Below are 26,614 nucleotides of genomic sequence, written 5' to 3'. Positions count from 1 at the left end.
GGCGGGAGTTGATCATGGTGAGGGTTTGCCAAGTGTGCCTTCCTCTTAGCGCATTTCTTAAGTTTGGAGTAGAGTAGTTGCTTTTGTATCTGAAGAAGTGTGCATGCACATGAAAGCTCATACCAAGAACTAACTTAGTTGGTCTTTAAGGTGCTACTGGAAGGAATTTTTTCTGTTAAAACCGTGTTTATGGAAGACAATCTTACTCAGCTACGAGGGCTTGCCGAAGAAGAAGAAGATAGATGATAGATAGATAGATAGATAGATAGATCATCATTATCACCACCACCATCAATAGGATCTGCTGCCAAGAATGCTGTGCCTGGGACTGCCTCTTAGGTTTTTCTGTTCGGACACAAGTACCATTCAATTCCATGGAGCTGACTCTAAGATATATGTATATATTACGCATCAGGAATGGTTGAGGGAGCTGGGGAGATAGGAGAGCCACCTTCAAATATTGAAAGGGCTCTTCCACAGAAGATGCAATGCTCTGCCCTTGCTTTTGGAGGCTCTGGCCCCACCCAGCACTGGGGCGCAGTCTCCCCCCCCCCCCGCCTCAAAAGTTGCAACAAGATAATGCAGGCCTCTATCTGCTTCGTGCACCTGCTGTAATTTGCAGTTGATTAATCAAAGGATGAAAACAAACATAAACTGAGAGATTAAAAAAACCTCAAGAACAATTAAAGGAGGGGGAGAGTCTGCCTAACGATGAGCTAGCGGGTGAATGAGTGATAAATATGCCTGTCAGGTGTGGTGTAGTCTGGGAGAAACACAGTGCACCTGCAGAGAGGCAATGGGGGTATAGTGGTTAGAGTGTCAGACTAGAGACCAGGGTTTGAATCCTCGCTTGGCCACGAAGTTAAAGGGTACATCTGCACCAGGGCCAGATTTATGTACAATCATACCTTGGTTACAGGCGCTTCAGGTTGCTTTTTTTCAGGTTGTGGACTGCCGAAACCCAGAAGTACCGGAACGGGTTACTTCTGGGTTTTGGTGGTTGCGCACGTGCAGAAGCGCACGGATCACGTTCGCAACCCAAGCGTCCATTGTATAAACTAAACAAGCTATGGCTTAGGGCTCCACTTTCTTGGGGGCGCCCAAAAAAATTGAAGGGAAAAATAACCTGGATGCACATTTCCAAAATATAAGATAAAAAACAAATAAAATAAATCCTACCTACAGCCACAGTGTTTTGAGTTGTGTAGGCTGCCATGGTGTAAGTCATGGGTCTCGCCTGCTCCCTCAAATATCACTGGTTTGCTCCTTTCTATATATAGGGTCCCTACATTCTGCATGGACTGGTTGCAGGGCAACATGTGCAAATGGCTTGAGATACCTATGAGGTCCATCAATTACCATATAGCATATAGGTAAAGGTAAAGGGACCCCTGACCATTAGGTCCAGTCGTGGCTGACTCTGGGGTTGCGGAGCTCATATCACTTTATTGGCCGAGGAAGCTGGCGTACAGCTTCCGGGTCATGTGGCCAGCATGACTAAGCCGCTTCTGGCGAACCAGAGAAGTGCACGGAAACGCCGTTTACCTTCCCGCCGGAGTGGTACCTACTTATCTACTTGCACTTTGACGTGCTTTTGAACTGCTTGGTTGGCAGGAGCAGGGACTGAGCAACGGGAGCTCACCCCATCGTGGGGATTCAAACTGCCAACCTTCTGATCGACAAGTCCTAGGCTCTGTGGTTTAATCCACAGCGCCACCCGCGTCCCTTCATATAGCATATATTCAACAAAAACAAAAACAGCAACAATTTGTTGTTGACAAAGGACAGCTGGACATAGAAAGGGCCCCATTACCTTCAGGAGCTGAGGGCCTCATCAAACCTAAATCTGGCCCTGACCTGTACCCACTCTGAGAGTATGAAAAGGAAATCAGTGAGAGGGAAAGAGAGTCTGCAGCTCTTAACTGAGGGATGGAGCTCTGGATATTGCTGAGCTAGAACTCCCATCTCTCTAGCAAACAAGGCCAGTGGCCATGGAAGATTAGGAGCTGTAGTTCAGGAACATCTGGGGGGAAAAACCTTTCCCACATTGGCTCCTAGTGAGTGGTGGAGGGAACAATTTGGGAATCACTGACTTGGGAGGGACCGCAAAAGTCATCGAGTCCAACCCCTGAGAATTTGGAGAGCACAGCCAGAGAAGATCCGTGAAGATCTAGTCTGGGATCAGGTTGTTTGAAGGACTGCCTGTCCCTGTATGAAGCCCACCACTAAAATTTAAAAGATTGGCAGGCAATAGAGTCATGGCCTTTTTGGCGGATTCCATCTGTCAGAAGACATCTGTGACTAAGACCGGGAGGAAAGGAGAGATCGTTGACGGCAGCCAGCGGGCTCCGTTCCCTGAATCCCATGCCCACCTTTCCTCAGCCTCCCCTGTGCTCTGTTTTATGGAGGTCATGAACTGGCCACCCGTCAGCGATGCTTTAGCTGTGATTCCTGCATTGCAAGGGGGTTGGACTGAATGACCTTCGGAGTCCCTTCCAACTCTACAATTCTATGATTCACAGGACAGTGATGGATGCAACAGGTAGCTCTTTCCAAAGGCCTTTTCGAACCCCGGGCTCATCCTGCCGGGATGCTGTGGAGTTGGGAAAGGATCAGCCAAGAGCAACCAAAATGATCAAGGGGATTCACAGATGAAGAATGGTTGCTGCTTTGAGGAACGAGAAGTAAGAGGTGACATGATGGGGAGTGGATAGAGGAAAGATTTTTGGGAATCACTGACTTGGGAGGGACTGCAAAAGTCATCGAGTCCAACCCCTTACAATTTGGAGAGCATAGTCAGAGAGGATCCCTGATGATCTAGTCTGGGATCAGGTTGTTTGAAGGACTGCCTGTCCCTGTATGAATTTCTTTGCGCAGTTCACAGTTCAACTGTGGAACTCCCTGCAACTTGATGGCTTTAAAAAAGGATTCAAGAAATTCATGGAGGAGAGAGGGCTATTGATGGCTACTAGCCAGGATGGCAATGCTCTGTCAAGACCAACTTTAATTGGTTTTAGAGTATGCAGTTTCACAGAACTCGACAGCAACAGCTCAATGAAGGGTTCTGTGGAACCAAAAAGCTTGCTGACGCTGTCACCAAACTTAGGCCAGTGTAATTAAAATAGATCTTTTTTTTTTTTTTTTTTGCAGCAGACGACAAAGGCTATTGCTGCTGCAGAAGACAGAAGAGAAAGTTGCATTCCTTCTGCCAGAATTGGGCCAGGTCTCTGCAAAAGGACGAGCGAGGGAGGAAGGAAGGAAGTTAAATTTGGACGCTCATGTCAGTTGCTCTAGCTCTGGATGCACAAGGCAGGGAGACCTGCAGGGCAAACAGATGCTGTTTTTAACCACCGCAGCTCCTGGGCCCAAAAGCCATATATGTGCACTTCTAGAGCATTCTAGCCTGGAGGGGGTTTCCAAACAAGAATAAAAACACAGGGAGCTTTTAAGTAGATGGAAACCCGAGCCCAGAAACGGTCTCGCCTGCTCCCTCAAATATCACTGGTTTGCTCCTTTCTATATATAGGGTCCCTACATTCTGCATGGACTGGTTGCAGGGCAACATGTGCAAATGGCTTGAGATACCTATGAGGTCCATCAATTACCATATAGCATATAGGTAAAGGTAAAGGGACCCCTGACCATTAGGTCCAGTCGTGGCTGACTCTGGGGTTGCGGAGCTCATATCACTTTATTGGCCGAGGGAACCAGCGTGCAGCTTCCGGGTCATGTGGCTAGCATGACTAAGCCACTTCTGGCAAACCAGAGCAGCGCACAGAAACGCCGTTTACCTTCCCACCAGAGCAGTACCTATTTATCTACTTGCACTTTGACGTGCTTTCGAACTGCTTGGTTGGCAGGAGCAGGGACTGAGCAACGGGAGCTCACCCCATCGTGGGGATTCAAACTGCCAACCTTCTGATCGACAAGTCCTAGGCTCTGTGGTTTAATCCACAGCGCCACCCGCGTCCCTTCATATAGCATATATTCAACAAAAACAAAAACAGCAACAATTTGTTGTTGACAAAGGACAGCTGGACATAGAAAGGGCCCCATTACCTTCAGGAGCTGAGGGCCTCATCAAACCTAAATCTGGCCCTGACCTGTACCCACTCTGAGAGTATGAAAAGGAAATCAGTGAGAGGGAAAGAGAGTCTGCAGCTCTTAACTGAGGGATGGAGCTCTGGATATTGCTGAGCTAGAACTCCCATCTCTCTAGCAAACAAGGCCAGTGGCCATGGAAGATTAGGAGCTGTAGTTCAGGAACATCTGGGGGGAAAAACCTTTCCCACATTGGCTCCTAGTGAGTGGTGGAGGGAACAATTTGGGAATCACTGACTTGGGAGGGACCGCAAAAGTCATCGAGTCCAACTCCTGACAATTTGGAGAGCAGAGCCAGAGAGGATCCGTGAAGATCTAGTCTGGGATCAGGTTGTTTGAAGGACTGCCTGTCCCTGTATGAAGCCCACCACTAAAATTTAAAAGATTGGCAGGCAATAGAGTCATGGCCTTTTTGGTGTTGGCCTCTTGGTCTTGGAACTCCCTCCCAAGTGATATCGAATGCACCTATTTTTTATGTCATTTACTTTACGTAGGATAATTTAGAAAATCATTTATATCAAATAATCCCTGTGCAGCGTACATTAAAACCATCACTGCTCTATAAATAAAAGCAGGAACATTTAAAAATGGGCGTACCTAATTGGTTTTTGCATCTGGGTTAAGCTTGCTGAAACAGATTTTTTAAATAAAAATACCACAGGTGTCTAAAACTGCCAAACTTTAATAGGCAGGCTGCTCTTGGGGTTGCTGTGCTGAAAGCTCAACTCTGCAAAGGCACGGAGCAAAAATTGTTTGGCCCTTGTGTGCAAGTCCTGCAGACCAAACTGGTCAAATAGGAACATGGAGGGCAGGCTTTCAAAAAGGCCATGAAGACCTTTCTGCTTCCATCTTTTTTTTTTGAACTAATATGCTTGGCCTGCTTTCTTTAAAGGGGTTATTTATGATTCCTTTTTTAGCTTATTTCGTTTGAGGTGCTGGGTTGGGCCGCAAAGAGTTTTCAGACTTTTAACTTTGCAATTGTAATAAAATTTTTTAAAAAAATCAGTACAACTGAAACTAATATTACGCAAGCTGCTTCATAGGAACAAAGGGAGCTCGTATGGAGTCAGAGCCTTGGTCAACCCAGCTCAGGGTTTCTACACTGACTGACTATCTTGGCTGGGAGTCTTGGAAGACCTGCTACCCGACTTGAAATCCAAACTCTTCTTCTTCTTCCCCACCTCCCCGGGCTTTGCCTGGAAAGGCAGCATATAATGAAATACCAGAAATTAAGAAGTACATAGTGAGACCCAAGGAGTGATCATCTCTGTAACCGAAACTGGGGAGAGGAAGAAGGTGAGGCTAGGAAGGAAAGAAGGGTGGCCGTCTGGGATCTGTAGGAGCCCAACGAGGATGTTGGGGGGGAGGACACAGAGAATGGCAGCCTTCCCATCTCGTCTAAAATAGCAGGCGAACAGAAGGAGCAGAGCAAAAGCTTGAGGGTGTGGGGGGCGGATTCCATCTGTCAGAAGACATCTGTGACTAAGACCGGGAGGAAAGGAGAGATCGTTGACGGCAGCCAGCGGGCTCCGTTCCCTGAATCCCACGCCCACCTTTCCTCAGCCTCCCCTGTGCTCTGTTTTATGGAGGTCATGAACTGGCCACCCGTCAGCGATGCTTTAGCTGTGATTCCTGCATTGCAAGGGGGTTGGACTGAATGACCTTCGGAGTCCCTTCCAACTCTACAATTCTATGATTCACAGGACAGTGATGGATGCAACAGGTAGCTCTTTCCAAAGGCCTTTTAGAACCCCGGGCTCATCCTGCCGGGATGCTGTGGAGTTGGGAAAGGATCAGCCAAGAGCAACCAAAATGATCAAGGGGATTCACAGATGAAGAATGGTTGCTGCTTTGAGGAACGAGAAGTAAGAGGTGACATGATGGGGAGTGGATAGAGGAAAGTTTTTTTGGGAATCACTGACTTGGGAGGGACTGAAAAAGTCATCGAGTCCAACCCCTTACAATTTGGAGAGCATAGTCAGAGAGGATCCCTGATGATCTAGTCTGGGATCAGGTTGTTTGAAGGACTGCCTGTCCCTGTATGAATTTATTCGCGCAGTTCACAGTTCAACTGTGGAACTCCCTGCAACTTGATGGCTTTAAAAGAGGATTCAAGAAATTCATGGAGGAGAGAGGGCTATTGATGGCTACTAGCCAGGATGGCAATCCTCTGTCAAGACCCACTATAATTGGTTTTAGAGTATGCACGTTTTCCAGTTTCACAGAACTCGACAGCAACAGCTCGAGGAAGGGTTCTGTGGAACCAAAAAGCTTGCTGATGCTGTCACCAAACTTAGGCCAGTGTAATTAAAATAGATCTCTTTTTTTTGCAGCAGATGACAAAGGCTATTGCTGCTGCAGAAGACAGAAGAGAAAGTTGCATTCCTTCTGCCAGAATTGGGCCAGGTCTCTGCAAAAGGACGAGCGAGGGAGGAAGGAAGGAAGTTAAATTTGGACGCTCACGTCAGTTGCTCTGGCTCTGGATGCACAAGGCAGGGAGACCTGCAGGGCAAACAGATGCTGTTTTTAACCACCGCAGCTCCTGGGCCCAAAAGCCATATATGTGCACTTCTAGAGCATTCTAGCCTGGAGGGGGTTTCCAAACAAGAATAAAAACACAGGGAGCTTTTAAGTAGATGGAAACCCGAGCCCAGAAACGGAATAAGAAGTGGGACCAGGTCTTATCTGAAAAGGATATGCAAGGACCAAGGTCACGGTGGGGTGATGAGGACCCTTGTCACCCCAGAGGAACCTCTGAACCACAGGGAGGGCTCAGTCAGGATGGAACGGTGCTGTCCATCAGGCCCTTTCTTGTTTCCTTGTCCTGACCAAGATGAAAGGAGGAGGAAGGAACCGGACGAGCAGCTTGCTTGGCCAAAACTGGACAGAAGGCCCCAGGCTGGCCAGCCCTGGGAAGAAAGGGAGCTTGCCCCCCACAATTCTTGAGCAGCCCCCCCCCCCATCCTCTGGGCTAGGCTGCTACAGGGAGGGCACAAAGCTATGCTAGCCGGCTCCTTAACGTAAGGTTTGGATCATGCCCCAGTTCTGTAATAATAAATAATAATAATAATTTTTTATTTATGCCCCACCCTTCCCGGTCCAGAAATCCGGGCTCAGGGTAGCTAACAACAAATTTAAAACACTTAATTGAGGCAACAAAAAAGAGCATAAAATACAGCATAAAACGTGAATAACAATAAATTCAGAATTCAAAAATCAATTTGGGGGAAAATCCATCCAATAAACATTAGATGATCACCAGGGCTAGCTGGCTAAATTAGACCTACTTGGGCCAGCAAGGAGACCAGGGGAGAATTAGCTGTGGGATCCCAGAGCGGGGAATCTTCATATAAAGGGGAGGGGGAGGGAAGGAAGGGGAATAAAAGATCAGGCTAAGTTCAAATTGAAAGCCAGGGGGAATAGCTCTGTCTTACAGGCCCCGCGGAAGGAAGTTAAACCCTGCAGGGCCCTGGTCTCATGGGACAGAGCATTCCACCAGGTCGGAGCCATCACTGAAAAGGCCCTGGCCCTGGCGGAGGATAATCCGATTTCCTTAGGGCCTGAGACCTCTAAACTATGGGTATTCATGGACCTTAAGGTCCTCTGCGGGGCAGACCAGGAGGGGCGATGCCATAAATATGAGGGCCCTAAGCCAGAAAGGAATGCTCCAAAATACCACCGGAAAGCAGGGGAGCAACAGGGGTAGGAACACCAAAGGCCTAAGAGAGCACTTTGCATAGAATACAGGCTGAGCTGCGAATCAGGAGGTCCCCAATTCGAATGCTGCCTCTTGCATGAAATCACTAGGCAGCCTCAGATGAGCTCATCTCCACCTCTCAGCACCACCTGCAATATGACCCACCACACAGGGGTTGGGCTAGATGTCTGTTGGGTGTCCCTTAAAGGTAAAGGGACCCCTGACCATTAGGTCCAGTTGTGGCCGACTCTGGGGTTGCAGCGCTCATCTCACTTTACTGGCCAAGGGAGCCGGCGTACAGCTTCCGGGTCATGTGGCCAGCATGACTAAGCCGCTTCTGGCGAACCAGAGCAGCGCACGGAAACGCCGTTTACCTACTTTCCCACCAGAGCGGTACCTATTTATCTACTTGCACTTTGACGTGCTTTCGAACTGCTAGGTTGGCAGGAGCAGGGACTGAGCAACGGGAGCTCACCCCGTCACAGGGATTTGAACCACCGACCTTCTGATCGGCAAGTCCTAGGCTCTGTGGTTTAACCCACAGCGCCACCCGCATCCCTGGGTGTCCCTTACAACTCTACAATTCTGTTTTTCCATGATTGCAGCTGGGATAGCTCAGTCAGTACAGCAAGAGACTCTTAATCTCAAGGTGATGGGTTGGGCAAGAGATTCCTGCATTGCAAGGGGTTGGACTAGATGACCCTCATGGTCCCTTCCAACTCTACAATCCCATGAATCTAAGTACGGAAAGCTCAGCAGTCTCCCATTGCCCCTGGCTCCCCATCCCGCCCTCCAGCCAAACTGCCCTTTCCCATCCTCAGACTCTCCTCTCTGCCACTGGGCTACTTTCAGCTAACACACCAGCATCATATGCAGAAAAAGGCCAGCTACGGAATAAAACAGGCAATTCTTCATGGAACAGGCCCAACGGTTCGCATTCATTCTCATCTTTTACCCTGCAGAATTTGATCTTCCGGCCCTTCATTTGGATTTCCCTTGGCAGGAACCGCGAAGGAACAAGGGCGGCTTTTTCTAAAAGGCCAGCGGCTGCCCTCCTGACTTTGACTGTCGAGTCAAGGAGTTTGGGAGACAAGCAGATTCCCCAGATTCAGGAGCGGTTACCATTAATTGACAGACACAGACGTCTGCAGAGAAGACGATTTCAAAGATGGGTGCCATCTCCATAACCTCTGGTCCCAACTGCTCGTATCCCAGCAACCAGGGATAATATTTCATTTCATTTCCAGTTTTTCAATATCCTTCTTAAAAGGATCTTGACGTGAAGGGCATTAGCAAGCAGGAAGGTGTGCAGAGGAGGACGACCAAGAAGATCAAGGGGTCTGGAAACCAGGCCTTGTGGTTGAAGGATCTGGGTAGGTTTAGCCCAGGCTTCCTCAACCTTGGCCCTCCAGATGTTTTTGGACTACAACTTCCATGATACCTAGGACCAGTGGTCAGGGGTGATGGGAATTGTAGTCCCAAAACATCTGGAGGGCCGAGGTTGAGGAAGCCTCAAAAAGAGGAGACTGGGAGGAGATATGAGAGCCATCTCCAAATGTCTCAAGGACTGCCACATGAAAGATGGAGCAGGCTTGCTTTCTCCTGCTCTGGAGGGTAGGACTCGAACCCAAGGCTTCAAGTTAGAAGAAAGGAGAATCCGACTCAACATCAGGAAGAACTTTCTGACAATAAAAGCTGTTTGGCAGCAAAATTGACTCCCTTGGAAGGTGTTGGACTCTCCTTCCCTGCAGGTTTTTAAGCAGAGGTTGGGTGGTCATGTGTCATGGATGAGAATCCTGCATTGCAGGGGGTTGGACTAGATGACCGTTAGGGTCCCGTCCTACAATTCCACTCTTCATGGGTCTTCCTCCTAGGAGGAGGAATTATTATATGTACTGTGTTCTCTTATGTACTGTGGCTTGCCGTTGTTTTATTGATTATAGTTTAGAAATTATTTATTGTAACTGTTGAGTGGATTTCTGTTTAACTTTTATATGCTATTATTATTTAATACTGTTCTAATGATTGTTGAATGTTACCTTTTTGATGCAGGTTGCCTATTTTAAAGTACTGTCACATTTTCCTCTTGCATTAGATTGTTATAAGACGTTCCTTTTTTTGTTTCTTCAGCTTGTAAACCGCCTTGAGTGTTGCAAGATAGAAAGACGGTATACAAATTAAAAAATGATGATGATGATAGGGACCTGAAGGTTCTTGGAATGGGAGCAAAATATCCCCCCTTCAAAAAAATAACAGTGGGGACTTCTTTAAGAAAGTTGTGGCAAGCTGCTTTCAAACCCAACGTTAACCGCAAAGGCTGCTAAATGTGGCGATTTGCTCTCTTTGCCGAAGGGCTGTGTGTGTGTGTGTGTGTGTGTGTGTGTGTGTGTGTCTGTCTGTGGGTGTGCGGTTTGTGCGAAAGCAAGAAAGCCTGCTGCTCTCGGCTGCTCTGAACGCTCCAGAGATACTCACTTCCCCCGGGGAGGCTGTCTCTGTCAAAAATGCACAGCTTGTAGCCAAACTCGTTCTCCAGAACCCCTCTCAACGTCAGCAGCACAAACTCTTCCTCTTCGGCGTTCCTCGCGTAGGACACATAAATGTCATACTCTTTCCCATCTGATGGCCCCAGTCGGAGAGGGAAGCGAGCAGACGAGGAAAAGAAGAAAAAAAAGGGGGGGGATAGGCTTTGGTTAGTTCGGAGCAGCTGCAGGTACATCGGCTTCTGGCTCCTCTGCCCCCGTGCCAGGAGGAGAGCAAAGGCCCTGCTGGGGCGGGGGCAGAGAAGTCAGGAAAATAGGGGGGCTTTCTGCCTCTCAACACTCTTGCTCCCTTCCAACACAGAGCCTGGAAAAGGACTCAGCCTGCAACTCATTAAAAGGAACCTTGTAAGAAGAGTCTGATGGATACAGGAGTGGCCACTGGGACCACATAACACCGGTCCTGAGAGGTCTGCATTGGCTCCCAGTACGTTTCCGAGCACAATTCAAAGTGTTGGTGCTGACCTTTAAAGCCCTAAACGGACTTGGTCCAGTAGACCTGAAGGAGCGTCTCCACCTCCATCGTTCTACCTGGACACTGAGGTCCAGATCAGAGGGCCTTCTGGCGGTTCCCTCATTGCAAGAAGCAAAGCTACAGGGAACCAGACAGAGAGCCTTCTCGGTGGTGCCGCCCGCCCTGTGGAACGCTCTCCCTTCAGCTGTGAAGGAAATAAGCAGCTATCCTATCTATAAAAGACATCTGAAGGGAAGTTTTTAATATTTAACGCTGTACTGTTTTTAACACTTGATTGGGAGCTGCCCAGAGTGGCTGGGGAAACTCAACCAGATGGGCGGGGTATAAATAAATTATTATTATTATTATTATTATTATTATTATTATTATTACAGGCTAAAGGGTCCCCATCTAAACCAGCGTCCTGTTCCCACAGGGGCCAAATGCCCCCGAAGAACCTCAAAATCCAGATAGACTGCCTCTGGAGCTGGAGGCTCCACAGCAACATCAGAAGAGCCTGGCTGCTGGATCAGACCAAATAATAATAATAATAATAATAATAATAATAATAATAATAATATATTTATGCCCACCCATCTGGCTGGGTTTCCCCAGCCACTCTGGGCGGCTTCCAACAGAACACTAAAATACAATAACCTATCAAACGTTAAAAACCTCCCTAAACAGGGCTGCCTTCAGATGTCTTCTTAAAGTCTGGTAGTTTTTTTCCTCTTTGACATCTGGTGGGAGGGCGTTCCACAGGGCAGGTGCCACAACCGAGAAGGCCCTCTGCCTGCTTCTCTGTAACTTGGCTTCTCGCAGCGAGGGAACCGCCAGAAGGCCCTCGGCGCTGGACCTCAGTGTCCGGGCAGAACGATGGAGGTCCACAGTCCTGTTCTCACAACCAGAAAGGAAACCCACAAGCAGGATCTGAGCCCAAGAGCCCTCTATCCTCCTGTGGTTTCCAGCAACTGGGATTCAGAAGGATCCCTGACTCCATATAGAGGCAGAGCAGAGTCACTGCGGCTTGGAGCCATCAGCTGCCCTCTCCTCCCTCCATGAATTCACCCAATCCTCTTTTGAAGCCATCCACTTTGCCCCTTTTCGAGCTGAATCTCATTTTGTTCCAACGGCCCTGGAGAATTTAGCGTCATCGGCAAACCTGGCTGCCTCACGGCTCAATGCTGACTCCAGATCGCTAATTCTTTGTCTGCCTGTTGGCTTATTGCATTTATAACCCAGTTTTTTTCACCAAGGAGTGTGAGTTGGTGATTCGAACCCTGGTCCCGCAGGTCCAAGTTGGACACTCTAACCACTACACAACACCGCCTCTCTTGTTTATAAACCGTTTAAAAAGCACAGGCCCTGATCCTGATCCTTGGGGGACTCTGCTTTCTACGTCTCTCCGTTTGGAGAACTGTCCATTTATTCCTGCTCCTTGCAGCCGTACCTGCTTACTTACCATTATTATTATTATTCTTCCCGATCTGCAAGAGGGACTGAGGCTTTCAGGCTGCCAAAGGCGGAAGGCTGACTAGGTCTATGTGGTTGCTGGAGGCAACCCTGTGGCCTTTAATTCTAAAGTTCTAGCCCGGAGGAAAGCCCTTGGCTCTTGCAAGAGATGGGAGGGAATGCAGAGAGGCGAAAGGCGAAGGAGCAATTAGACTTTCTGCAGTTTCTGACATTATCATAATCCGCCACATTCAGCCGTGACTCTTAAGGCGAGCTTAAAATGTATTTATTTATTTAATCATACACGTATTTAATGTGCTTATTTGGCTCTATACAAATTGAAGGCTTTAATGTTGCAGTTGCGTTTTGCCTTCTTGGATGCCACTGGGGGGAAATTACCGCGATTAATGAAATGCTTCACAAAGTACTCCAAGAGGCATGCAACAATGCTACAAAACAATGTAATGAAAATAACAATTTAATGTCCAATAAGCATTGCAAACTAATAATAATAATAATCAGCAGCAACGTTTAACCATTAAAAGACTTAGAAAATAAGACTCAGCAACTATGAAGCATTTCTGGAGTTCTGAGTTCAGAGTTGTCAGGGCTGGGTTTCCAACAGCGGCTAGGAGTCTACTAGCCCCAAATGGAAAGACAACAAGATACCAACGAAAGAAGAATGGCAAGTCAAATTCATGGAATACGCAGAAATGGCGAAACTCACCAGAAGACTCAGAGACATAGACAATATTCATAAAAAGACTGGGAATTGTTTATGCTGTATTTACAGAAATATTGTAAGGAAATGGACTCACTAGTAGGGTTTGAGTAAACACTTACAATGAAGAAAACGAAAGGTTAAGAACAATGTGGAAAATTTGGTATAAAAATGTTAAGAATATAAGAGCTTTCAGCTAAAAGATGGAAAATAAGACAAAATGAAGCAGAAGTAGCAAATAGTTAAAGAACCAGAAGGGGAAGTTGAGGGAAGTCATGGGCTGGGGGGAGTTTTGTTTTATTGCATTTTCTTACATATGATAAATGTGTTGAATCTTAAATTGTAAAACGTAAGAAGAATTTATTTTAAAAAAACAAGAACAAACGAACATCTCCAGCAACGCCCCTTACCTAAGATGGTTTCGTCCGTCCCAAAATGAGCCCGGTAGAAGAGGACCATTTCCAGCCAGTAGAAGTGGTAGACGAGGGTCAGGAGGACCACCAGGACGATGGTGGCCCCCAAGCCGCAGACCAGCTCCACCGTGTACCTGGGCACAGGGACTGTGGGGGTCAGGGGAAGAGGAAGGGGGGCATTCGCTGGGGATTATCATCATCATCATCATCATTAATTAATTATCATTAGATTTATTTCTAAGCCGCCCTTTCCCTAGACCACGTCTCAAGGAGGCTTATATAAAACAAAGGGACAAAATAAATACATGGGGGGGGGGGGAGAGACCATTGTTAAAAGGTAGACTCTAAGGCAGTACGACTCATGCAACACGTTGGAGACTAATATACACACAATATTTACCAAAATAATTATACATTCTTTATCAATCTTCTGGGGAAAATGCAAAACCTTGTGGAAAGCCACAGAGACGTACAACCTATCCAACCTAAGATGAACTTACAGGTGAAACTCGGAAAATTAGAATATCGTGGAAAAGTTCATTTATTTCAGTAATTCAACTTAAAAGGTGAAACTAATATATGAGATAGACTCATGACATGCAAAGCGAGAAATGTCAAGCCTTTATTTGTTATAATTGTGATGATCATGGCATACAGCTGATGAAAGCCCGAAATTAACAATCTCAGAAAATTAGAATATTAAATGAAATCAGCAAAACAAGGATTGCAAATAGAGCAATACTGGACCTCTGAGAAGTAGAAGCATGCATATGTTCTCAGTACTTGGTTTGGGCCCCTTTTGCATCAATTACTGCCTCAATGCGGCGTGGCATGGATGCTATCAGCCTGTGGCACTGCTGAGGTGTTATGGAAGACCAGGAAGCTTCAATAGTAGCCTTCAACTCTTTTGCATTGCTCAATCTCATGTCTCTCATCTTTCTCTTGGCAATGCCCCATAGATTCTCTATGGGGTTCAGGTCAGGTGAGTTTGCTGGCCAATCAAGCACAGTAACCCCTTGGGCACTGAACCAGGTTTTGGTACTTTTGGCAGTGTGGGCAGGTGCCAAAGTCCTGCTGGAAAATGAAGTCAGCATCCCCATAAAGCTCATCTGCGGAAGGAAGCATGAAGTGCTCCAAAATCTCCTGGTAGACAGCTGCGTTGACCCTGGACTTAATGAAGCACAGTGGACCAACACCAGCTGATGATATGGCTCCCCAAATCTCTTTTCTGATGAGAGCAGTTTTTGCATCTCATTTGGAAACCAAGGACCCAGAGTCTGGAGGAAGACTGGGGAGGCACACAATGCCAGATGCTTGAAGTCCAGTGTGAAGTTTCCACAGTCTGTGTTGATTTGGGGAGCCATGTCATCAGTTGGTGTTGGTCTTGACATATCTCGCTTTGTTTGTCATGAGTCTATCTCATATATTGTTGTTTAGTCGTTTAGTCGTGTCCAACTCTTCGTGACCCCATGGACCAGAGCATGCCAGGCACTCCTGTCTTCCACTGCCTCCCGCAGTTTGGTCAGACTCATGTTGGTCGCTTCGAGAACGCTGTCCAACCATCTCATCCTCTGTCGTCCCCTTCTCCTTGTGCCCTCCATCTTTCCCAACATCAGGGTCTTTTCCAGGGAGTCTTCTCTTCTCATGAGGTGGCCAAAGTACTTCCAGTGAGCACTCAGGGCTGATTTCCTTAAGGATGGATCGGTTTGATCTTCTTGCAGTCCATGGGACTCTCCAGAGTCTCCTCCAGCACCATAATTCAAAAGCATCAATTCTTCGGCGATCAGCCTTCTTTATGGTCCAGCTCTCACTTCCATGCATCACTACTGGGAAAACCAGAGCTTTAGCTATACGGACCTTTGTTGGTAAGGTGATGTCTCTGCTTTTTCAGATGCTGTCTAGGTTTGCCATCATCTTTCTCCCAAGGAGCAGTCGTCCTTTAATTTCGTGACTGCTGTCACCATCTGCAGTGATATTGGAGCCCAAGAAAGTAAAATCTCACTGCCTCCATTTCTTCCCCTTCTATTTGCCAGGAGGTGATCTCATATATTAGTTTCACCTTTTAAGCTGAATTACTGAAATAAATGAACTTTTCCACGATATTCTAATTTTCAGAGCTTCACCTGTATAATGTCTGGTTTCAATGGATTCTCTGTGGCTTTGCACAAGATCTTGTATTTTTCTCAGAAGATTGATGAAGAACGTATAATTATTTTGGTAATTATTGTGTGTATATTAGTCGCCAACGTGTTGCATGAGTCGTACTAATTCTATCAGCTGCACAGGTTGCATTTTTCTAGACTCTAAGGCAGGCATGACCAAAGTCCATTTCAGGGTTCTAATCCGTCCCGCAGGTCAGTTTAATCCAGCCCATGTGGCAGTTCATTTCCTGGGGTAAAATCCCCCCCAAATGACAACAACTTCAATCCTAAAAAAAGGCAAACAACTTTGGTCGGCCCTCACGGCCTTTCACTTCGTCAAACTTGGCCCTCTTTGAAAAAAGTTTGGACACCACTGCTCTAAGGGAATTCTTTTTTGGCCAAGTAATTTTTATTGAATTTCAAGGTTTTTAAAAAAACAAATGAACATCAAATTTAAGGCACAATCTAAAAGATGACTTCCCAACTTTCTTCTGTGGTGCTGTTACCCCCATTTTAGCCCCCCCCCATTCACTTGCTAGAAATAAGCAAACACCTTTTTTCAGATTTCAGCGATGGGCCTTTTTAGTTTGCTAGCTACTGGTTTTTCTCGTGTTCTCTGCAAGACTGAGAAAGTGGATGTTTCCACTGGTTTGTGTTAGGTTGTGTGTAGTTACCCTTCTATGCTGCTTTATACTTTTATATCTCCTTCACAATCCTTTCACTCCTATTTTATTTTGTTTTCCATCCACTCCCCAAAATTTAAACAATATATATATATATTTAAAAAACCACACACACAAGCTATTAAAATGCAGGTCATAAAAACAGCGCGGTGCTGTTGAAAGCCAGCTCTGATGGGATAAAAGAGTCTTTGCTGGAAGGAAGAGGAATCAAGGAGGGAAACACGGGAGGAGCCTGTCTGGCTCCTCTAGGGAGGGAGCTCCCACATCTGGGAGCAGCCACTGAGAAGGCCCTTACCTTTCATCTTCACCATGGCCTCCTGGTGAACGGTCCCCTTCAGGTTGTGCGCCCAGCAGGTGTAGTTTCGCTTCAGGTCTCTCTCCGTGACCTTGGGCACGACCAGAGTCTTCACAATGGTCATCTCACCAAGGCTGGAGGGGATCTCCCTGGGGAAAGGGAAAAGAAGAAGAGAGGTCTGAGCTCAGAAGCTCTCTGAGATGCCAAGGGACTGTCCGTATGCCTTTGAGCCGATGCCAACGCCCGGGCTCAACAACTGGTTCTGTAGCCTTCTTAGACTTTACCGACTTGTGGGGTCTGCGTTGCTCCCGGAAGGGAGAAAGGAAGTCAAATGACACCGAGGTTGATGCAGAGAAAGAGTTTATTCTGCTCTCTGGATAGCAGAAGGCACTTGTGTGATCAGTTCACAGCAAGTCCAAAGAAATGAGAAATTTCATGCAGTATATATATTCTCCAGGCACCCTCTCCCCCCTTCCCCAGGAATCCAACCACGTCAGCTTATACACGCAAGTTGACATACATGACCATAAACAGATGTTCCTGTTCCGGTACTCTTGACCATAAAAGGATCTTCCTGTTCCTGTTCCTATACTCTTATCTTGGGGCAAGAAGGTCACCATCTCTAAGAGCACTCCTGGCGCCGTTCCCGGGTCTCTTGTCAGACGTGACAAGGTCTGTGCGTCAGTGTGGTCAGGATGTAAGATAAGACCTAGATGTGCCATCCCTGCTCCACTCGGAACTGACAAGGCCATCCGTCATTACCAGCCTTCATGGACTGATAAGGGAGAGGTCTTTGTTTATACAGCTAGGTTTGTGCTACACAGCTCAGGCTAATGGATTTTAGCTAATGGATTCTTTGAAGAAGGAAAAATGGGGCTTTTGGGGGCCCGTTTCAGACTGACTGCACAGATTTGGGAAACCCATTCCTTCAGTTCTGCCCCGACTGGGCTAGGCGACTGGAGCACTTCCTGGGAAGCAGGTCTAAGTGCTCTGGACCCACAACTGTCCATTGTAAGCACCAACCTCAGCAGAGTATGAACAACACGGAAGAAAACTGTGAAGCATAACTTCTTTTATTTCTAACAGCTACTGCAAACTAAACACTAAAGAGGTACTGGCTTGCATGAGGGTTACAGCTCTCACTCAGCCATCTAATCACTATAACACACAGACTCCACACAGAGTCAGGCAGGAGCGGAAGAAGCGAAGAGCAGTCTCTGCCCCCTCCTTTCTGAAAACACCAGGAGAATCTTGCAATGGGAAGGGGTGAAAATATGCACAGGAACCACCATCCCTAAGGGAATAACCCCAGAAGAGCTTGTTGGAGGAGGTCAAAGGGGTGTTAGCAATTTCACTCCTCCGACGCTGCATTTGCGATTGGTGCAAATCACATACCTGTGTGAGAAACGGAAGACAGTCTTATCTCTGCCGCTGTATGTACTTTATACAGTGGTACCTCGGGTTACAGACGCTTCAGGTTACAGACTCTGCTAACCCAGAAATAGTACCTCGGGTTAAGAACTTTGCTTCAGGATGAGAATAGAAATCGTGCAGTGGCAGCAGGAGGCCCCATTAGCTAAAGTGGTGCTTCGGGTTAAGAACAGTTTCAGGTTAAGAGCGGACCTCCAGAACGAATTAAGTTCTTAACCCGAGATACCACTGTAATGTACTTTCACTCTTACTTGTGCCTGTTGTTCTCTCAGAGCTGGAGAGAATGGAAGCTAGAAGAAGAAGAAGAAGAAGAAGAAGAAGAAGAAGAAGAAGAAGAAGAAGAAGGGGAGGAGGAAGAGGAGGAGGAGGAGAGTTTGGATTTGATATCCCACTTTATCACTCCCCTTCAGGAGTCTCAAAGCGGCTCACATTCTCCTTTCCCTTCTTCCCCCACAACAAACACTCTGTGAGGTGAGTGAGGCTGAGAGACTTCAGAGAAGTGGGACTGGCCCAAGGTCACCCAGCAGCTGCAGGTGGAGGAGCAGGGAAGCGAACCCGGTTCCCCAGATTACAAGTCCACCGCTCTGAACCACTACACCACACTGGCTCTCTACTTTTGCTTTTGTCTGTACATAGTGAGTAAATAAATAGTAGATTAGCTCTGCAATGTCTCACGCTTCTTGCTGTGTTCTGCCAGAAGCTTTGTGTGCACATATCATTAGGATGTATGTCGCTAGAAGCGCACCGGAAGAGAAGGGAGATGCCTTCTCCAGGGCTGCGTGTACCAGAGGATGCTCAGAGTTCCGGCGGCTTGCAGGCACCCCTAGGGCATTTTCCAACAAGGGGGACCATCTGGTCCAGCATCGTGTTCCCAGGGGGGCCAGGAAGATGCCCCAGTGGGAAGCTGCAAGCAGGAAACCCGGCACAAGAGCCCTTTCCAGAGAAACGCCAGCCCTTCTCTGTGCAGTGCATGGTTAATCTGTGGAACTCCCTCCCACAGGAGAAAGTGGTAGCCGCCAATTTGGATGGCTTTGAAAGAAGATGAAACAAATTCATGGAGGAGGAGGAGAGGATTGTGGGTGGCGAGAAGGCAAGGTGGCTCTGCTCTGTCTTTACAGTCGCAAGCAGCAACACTTCTGAATCCGAGTTTCCGGAAACCTCAGGAGGGGAGAGGGCTCTGGGGCTGAATCCTGTTTGGGGGGGGGGTTCCCACTGGGGGTGTCTATTCAGACCGGGACTAGATGGGCCATGGGCCTGATCCAGAAGGACTCTCCTTATGTTCTCGTGCTTGTTATGTTCTTTGCATATGCCATAATTGTGGTTTTCTGAGAATTTCTCTCTGCCTTTTGAAACGAGCAAGAGCAGGAAAAGGCACACACTATAATTAATTTGCAACTCCAAATGGGGATTCACCAGATGTGACGATCACACACGTGGGTTTTTCACTGCACATAGGGATGGACAGGAATCTATTTTCATTCCTCTTTTTCCAATCTTAGATTCCGTTCCTCACATCTTCATGTTGGCTTGCAATTATTTTGCTTTTGTTTTTTTTAAAAAAGACCACACTAAAGTTCAACGCATTTTAGTGGACATTGCTCCAAACATCACCATCATTATTAGCAGTATATTATTATTATTATTATTATTATTATTATTATTATTATTAGCAGCAGTATTATTGGAAGGGTGCATTCGTTTACCTATACATTTTTATACACATGCTTTCCCTCCTAACAGGGACGCAGGTGGCGCTGTGGGTTAAAGCCTCAGCGCCTAGGACTTGCCGATCAAAAGGTCGGCGGTTTGAATCCCTGCGGCGGGGTGCGCTCCCGCTGCTCGGTCCCAGCGCCTGCCAACCTAGCAGTTCGAAAGCACCTCCGGGTGCAAGTAGATAAATAGGGATCGCTTACCAGCGGGAAGGTAAATGGCGTTTCCGTGTGCGGCTCTGGCTCGCCAGAGCAGCGATGTCACGCTGGCCACGTGACCCCGGAAGTGTCTCCGGACAGCGCTGGCCCCTGGCCTCTTGAGTGAGATGGGCGCACAACCCCAGAGTCTGTCAAGACTGGCCCGTACGGGCAGGGGTACCTTTACCTTTACCTTTCCCTCCTAACACACACATTTGTAGATCTATTTCTAGTTGGCGTACTGCATCACAAAATTCAGAGTAGTGTAAATTGCAGGGCGGGGGCTGAGAAAAGGGTGGGATATACCGTATTTTTCACTCCATAAGACGCACTTTTCCCCTCCTAAAAAGTAAGGGGGAATGTGTGTGTGTGTCTTATGGAGCGAATGCAGGCGGGAGACTCTGCTCAGCGCTCCCTTTAAAGAGCCCGGTGGAGCATGTGCGCAGCTCTTGGGGGCTTTTCCCCAAGGAGGGAAAAGCCCCCAAGAGCCGCACACACACTCCGCGCACTCTTCAAAGGGAGCGCGGCTGTCCATAAGCCAGGACAGCCAGCGGGATTGCTGCGCTGCGATCCCACTGGCTGTCCTGGCTTCTGGGATTCAGAATTCTTTTTTCATGTTTTCTGCTTCCAAAAACTAGGGGCGTTTTATGGTCTGGTGCGCCTTATAGAGCGAAAAATACGGTAAATGAAACAAACAAAGAAACAAGCAAGCAAGCAAGCAAACAAACAAACAAACAGATGGACCTGTGATCAGACTCTGTCTACGGGAACTTCATATATATCCATGGGGGTTTTCACACTGCCCTGCAATCAATTTCTTAGACTTTTCTCAAATGGGAACAAAAAGGGGTCACTGGGTTGCTGCTGCTTTTATTTTGATAATGGTTTTATATTCTGATTTTATCCTGTGAACTGCCCTGAAGCCTGCAGGTATAGGGCAGTATAGAAATACAATTCATAGTAATAATAAATACAATTAAATAGCAACACACACACACAAGTACTGAAAGAAGCGAGGTCTTTAAGATGCAGCTGAGGGAAGGGGGGGTCTTCCTATACAGCCCCTCTTTTATAGCAAGTCACTGATATTTGCCCAAGCCCACCCCCCTCCACCACCTGCCATACAAACGTCTCCATTGTGCTTCCTCCAGCCCCTACTAAGGATTTCCATCTCCCCCTTCGCCCTGGACTAAACTGCCTCCCCGTTTCAGACAACAGGGAAATCCTTTGCGCTTACGTCAGTGTGATGTTGAGCTTCAGGTCAGCGACGTCCTCTGGGCTCTTCCCGTCCACCATCCACCAGACCTCTTGCGGAGAGTCCTTCAGGAACGTGAACTGGACCTCGCAACGGATCTCGAGCGCTTCTCCTGGCATGCGCAAGGTTAAGAACAACAATGTTCAATGCAATAATAGGAAGAGCATTCAATAGCAGACATTAGGGCTGTGCACGTCCTTTCTGGACAAACCCCAGGTCCCAAACTGGACTGGGCCAATGATCTGGGCAGATTTGTCTGCCGCAGGGTAGGGGCAGACCTGGGTTGCCCTAGATCAGGGGTCAGCAACCTTTTGCAGCCATAGGCCAGTCCACCATCCCTCAGACCTTGTGGGGAGCCGGAGTATATATTTTTTTTTGGGGGGGGGGGAAATGAACTAATTCCTATGCCCCAGAAGTAACCCAGAGATGCATTTTGTCACTTATGAATAAGACTGTTGGGTCTTTATTCTTTTAGGAGGGATCAAAGGGGTCTTACCAGGGATAGTAGAACATATCCCAATCTGGGCAAGCCAGACTGAATTGCTTATTATCTTAAGAGAGTCTAACGAGTCTGCAACCAGCTTCCTGCTGTGTAATAGGGGGATGCACTCTGTTATATGAAGACGCTTGCTAGTGCAAGTTAGGAAGGAATAGTAATCAATAGATCCTCTCCTGTTACCCATAACATCCCCACACTTTTAGGGAGCAGAAACGAGCCCACCGTATAAAGGTAACATTTAGATTTGTTGCTCCATTGCACCTGAGGTTCCAACATTGCAAGGGGGCTGGACTCCAGGACCCTCAGGGGTCCCGTCTGGACTAAGGATTCTGAGCTCCTGTGCTCTGATTCGATACATGATGCCCAGTCACAGAACATTTCAGGATTTGGGCCTCTTCCATTGGCCCCATTGAACTCTTGAGTCCTGATTCGCAGCTTGGAAGTTTAGACAGCCAATCACGTTGGGAGTGGGAGTGGCCCAGGCTTTCAGGAGTGTATATAAGCTAGTGATGGCCAAACTTGGCCCTCCAGCTGTTTTGGGACTACAATTCCCATCATCCCTGACCAATGGTTCTGTTAGCTAGGAATGATGGGAGTTGTCGTCCCAAAACAGCTGGAGGGCCAAGTTTGGCCATCACTGATATAAGCAGTTGCTTTGCCCTGTTTCCCAGTTATGCAGTTCAATGAAGGTTCTTGCTGTTATCACTGTGTCTTGCCTCGTGGGAATCCACCTACACCTCACTGGCGACGAAGGTGGGATGCTAGCCTAGGTTATCTCCCACTTTGACTACTGCAATGCGCTCTACGTGGGGCTACCTTTGAAGGTGACTTGGAAACTGCAATTACAGTGGTACCTCGGGTTACATTCGCTTCAGGTTACAGGCGCTTCAGGTTACAGACTCCGCTAACCCAGAAATAGTACCTCAGGTTAAGAACTTTGCTTCAGGATGAGAACAGAAATCGCGCAGCGGCAGCGGGAGGCCCCATTAGCTAAAGTGGTGCTTCAGGTTAAGAACAGTTTCAGGTTAAGAACGGACCTCCAGAACAAATTAAGTACTTAACCCGAGGTACCACTGTAATCCAGAAGGCGGCAGCTAGACTGGTGACTAAGAGTGGCCGCCGAGACCATATAACATCGGTCCTGAAAGGTCTTCATTGGCTCCCAGTACATTTCCAGCCACAATTCCAAGTGTTGGTGCTGACCTTTAAAGCCCTAAACAGCCTCGGTCCTGTATACCAGAAGGAGCGTCTCCACCCCCATCATTCAGCCCAGACACTGAGGTCCAGCGCTGAGGGCCTTCTGGCGAGAAGTGAGGTTACAGGGAACCAGGCAGAAGGCCTTCTCGGTGGTGGCTCCCTCCCTGTGGAACGCCCTCCCAGCAGATGTCAAGGCAATAAACAACTATTTTACTTTTAAAAGACAACTGAAGGCAGCTCTGTTTATGGAAGTTTTTAATGTCTGATGCTGTACTGTTTTTAATATTCAATTGGAAGCTGCCCAGAGTGGCTGGGGAAACCCAGCCAGATGGGTGGGTATAAATAATAAGTTATTATTATTATTATTATTATTATTATTATTATTATTATTATTCAGCACCAACTAGCTTCCACGAGCTGAAATCACAGCTGGGGAACCGTCGCCTCAGCTGAGATGAAATCACTGACTGCAGCCACAAGGCAGATCACACAGAGTGAATGTCATGGCCACCCAGGGCCACATTGAGGAGTTTGACACCATGGGACCACACCACCCAGCTGGACTTCTTCCTCCAATAAGGTGACTCCCCCTTCACTTCACCTTCCACTCTGCAGAGTGGAATCAACTGTAGAATCATTTTGCGATTCTAATGCCTGACTCCGTCCAAGGCAGCATCCTAAGCTGCGCAGTCAAGCCAGAAGCGATTTGAAAGCTTCTCCGCAGTCAATGCCTTGTTTCAAACATACAGAAGGCACACATTTCAACTGGCAGATTTCGAACTGAGAGGACGGGCAGCTGCTGGCAGACCTTACCTGGTGTGAGTTCATAACCGACTTGCTTATTTGGAGAGATGATCGTCGGAACCGTTGCCTTGTCTGGAGGCCCTGCCGACAGAATAGGATCGTGATTATTTACTTGTCCTAGGGAAGGTTATGGCATCAAAACACAATATTAAAAATAAATAAAGCAAGCAAATGGTGGGTCCTGAAAAATGCAGCTCCCGTGTCAGAAGCATAGCTGTCAACTTACAGATTTGAAAATAAGGGACCAGCAGCCTCAAAAATAAGGGATCAGCAGCCAAAATAAGGGATTTTCCCAGCACAGGTATGTTCAACTTCTGAGCCCCTCCGAGCCAAAGGCAGAAAGCCCAGCCAGCAGCCAAACGAAGCCTCAAGTGGTGGTTCCCACAGCGCAGCAACCCGGCAAAGGGGATGCAGCAAGGAAAACCAGCATCACCTCTCTGCTGGGAAGCGCTGAGCAGAGGCGAGTCCCCAGGCAACGCGGCCGATTTGATCGGCACAAGGCATGCAAGCTCCACCCCCCAGTCGTTCTTAGACTCCTTCTTGGGTGAGCAATGCAACCAAGCAACACAGTTGGAGCCTCCCTCCTCCCTGGCCGGCAGGGAGGGAGGGAGAGGAGCTGCTTCCTTTGAAACCCAGGAAATTTAAGGGACATCATCAATAAGGGACAGCAGAGGGACACAGCGCTGGGATAAGGGACTTTCCCGCCAAATAAGGGACAGTTGACAGCTATGGTCAGAAGTTAGGTCTTCAGCATCTTCTGGAAGCCGTGCAATGAAGGCGACTGTGGAGAGGAAGTCCCACAGCTTTGGGGCTGCCACAGAAAAAGCCCTCTCCCCTGGGTCATCTTCACCCCAAACCTCTGAGGGCTACCAAGAGGGCCCCTTCCATCAATCTCAGCACCCAAGATGGTCCCTAGGGAAGAAGGCAGCCTCTCAAGTGTTTGGTGCCCGAGTCGTAGAATGGGATGGAACTAAGGGGAAAGTTTGTTTGGAATGGGTTTCTTCGCGGGAAAATGAAAATTTACTTCTTGAGTTTCTGCAGACCTTAAAGAAGCCGCTTGGAGCAAAGGCTGGATTCTGTGCCCCAAGGGAACAATCACTAGGCCTTTCAGCCTTGAGCCTCAGTGCTGTCTCTGAGATACACTCAAGCATCAGCCCACCACGAATGGATCTGGCAGGCAGCAACTCAGAAAACACGTGTGCCTTTAAGAACTGCCTGAGACAGGCTCATGTCTCCCAGCACCCTGCAACATCTGAATGAACTTTCTGAAGGCAAGAACTGCTATACAGTGGAACAGATTCCCTTGGAAAGAGGTGGACTCTACTTCCGTGGAGGCTGTTGAGCAGAGGTTGGATTCTTCAGCTGTGATTCCTCCACTGCAGGGAGTTCAACTAGCGTATTTTTTGCTCCGTAAGACGCACCTGACGATAAAACGCACCTAGTTTTTAAAGGAGGAAAGCAAGAAAAAGCCCAATTTGACAGAGCGCGTGAGGGAGAAAGATCCCCTCCGCGCTGGCTCCCGGCTGCTCTCATGCAAGTCACTGAGTCCCTCAGACGCAAGGAACTCTAAAGAGTGTTCTAAAGCCCTCTTCCCCCGCCTCTCCTCTCCCCATCCCCTCGCACGGGATGGGGACGCTCACACGGGTGACGCCATTAGGACACTTACACAGGCAATGTGCCATGCCCCTGCTGCTCCAGGAACCAAAGTCCCCAGCTCCGCCGCTGCCAGGGACCACACATTCGTTCCATAAGATGCACAGACATTTCCCCTTACTTTTTAGGAGGAAAAACGTGCGTCTTATGGAGCGAAAAATACGGTAGGTGTCCCTTGGCAGGGGCATAGGAAGGGGGTGGGGTGTCCTAGGTGGCATCCATGAGGGGGGTGACAAAATCCCTTTTGGGCGCTGATCATCGTGCTGACTGCCCCCCTGGATGCCGATCGTCGCACCAATTGCCCCAATGGGCGCCAATTGCCACCCCAATCACCCCTTTAATGGCCGTCAATCGCCCCCCTGGGTGCACAGTCCTTCCAACTCTACAATTCTATGGAATATCCAAATATTTCGTCAGCGCAAGGATTTGTGGTTGTGCATGGGAACATCCCCTCCTCTCCCCACCATGCATCCCCCTCCCAAATCTCTCCTGGGGGTTCCCTGAACCCTCCAGAACAGATCTGGTAAGCAGGAGGAAAGTGCTTAAATTCCTGCAGCGGTGGAAGAAGTTAGTGCCGCACCAGATATAGCCCATAATGCTTTTCCTCCGTTATCAAGGAAGTTTTCGAACTTGGCCCGGCTCACTCTCCAAAAATTGCAACCTCTGCAAAGCGCAGGTGCTTTTAAGCATCCTGTCATGCTTCAGGGCTTGGATGAAGCAGATATTTGTAATGACACGGTTTTGACAAGCCTGCTCTCCTCGTGACAGGCAGCTGCACAGAGCAAAGGGCTCTTGAGCTCAGGGGGCAGCGGAGGAGGGAGAAGGTGCTTCCAAGAGGACACCAGGACACAAATCCCACCCCAGCAGCTCAAAATGTGTGGGTTTTTTTAGGAAACCTTTTTTTAAAAGCAATGCTTTCTGCTTTTGTCTTCTTTTTCCAAAAGCCATTTTCAAGGTGCCCTGAAAGAACCTCTTACAAGAAATCTCAGGGCAACCACAACACCTCTTATTTGTTCTTGCCAGTGACAGTATTTATTCAGATAGTGGTATCACTGGGTCTGTTGCTTTAGAATCACAGAATTATAGAGCTGAAAGGGACCCATCTAGACCAACCCCCTGCAATGCAGCAATCACAACGAAAGAGTCCCTGACATATGGCCATCCCACCTCTGCTTAAAAACATCCAGTGAATGAGAGTCCACAACTTCCTGAGGGAGTTTGTTCCATTGTCAACCAGCTCTTACCACCAGAAAGTTCTTCCCGATGTTCAGCTGGACTCTCCTTTCTTGTAACCTGAAGTCAGAGAGGCTCCTCTCCAGAGCAGGAGAAAACTGCTCCATCTTCCATGGGAGAGTCCTTTAGCTACATCTCCTG

At 47.9% G+C, this 26,614-nt stretch overlaps 1 protein-coding gene across 6 annotated transcripts in view; it reads right to left on the bottom strand.

Annotated features, from left to right (window-relative positions):
- The window catches only part of IL1RAP (interleukin 1 receptor accessory protein), a 103,138-nt gene that overhangs the window by 20,828 nt on the left and 55,696 nt on the right, over positions 1 to 26,614 (bottom strand). For all 6 annotated transcript variants that reach the window (XR_014564347.1, XR_014564348.1, XM_083739482.1 and 3 more), the window contains 5 exons: positions 23,597 to 23,668; positions 21,070 to 21,199; positions 16,495 to 16,643; positions 13,373 to 13,522; positions 10,271 to 10,414 (listed from right to left, as the gene is read on the bottom strand). Coding sequence is in view for 4 of the 6 variants with exons in the window: in XM_083739482.1 (XP_083595608.1) it covers positions 10,271 to 10,414; positions 13,373 to 13,522; positions 16,495 to 16,643; positions 21,070 to 21,199; positions 23,597 to 23,668 (645 nt within the window). In the remaining 2 variants the exon portion in view is untranslated. The remainder of the gene's footprint in view (positions 1 to 10,270; positions 10,415 to 13,372; positions 13,523 to 16,494; positions 16,644 to 21,069; positions 21,200 to 23,596; positions 23,669 to 26,614) is intronic.

Source organism: Podarcis gaigeae (assembly GCF_964106915.1).
Source record: "Podarcis gaigeae genome assembly, chromosome: 5".
In the NCBI taxonomy this organism is placed as follows: domain Eukaryota; kingdom Metazoa; phylum Chordata; class Lepidosauria; order Squamata; family Lacertidae; genus Podarcis; species Podarcis gaigeae.
The sequence above is the reverse complement of the archived record's forward strand: the minus strand, read 5'-3'. Positions and strand labels throughout refer to the sequence as shown.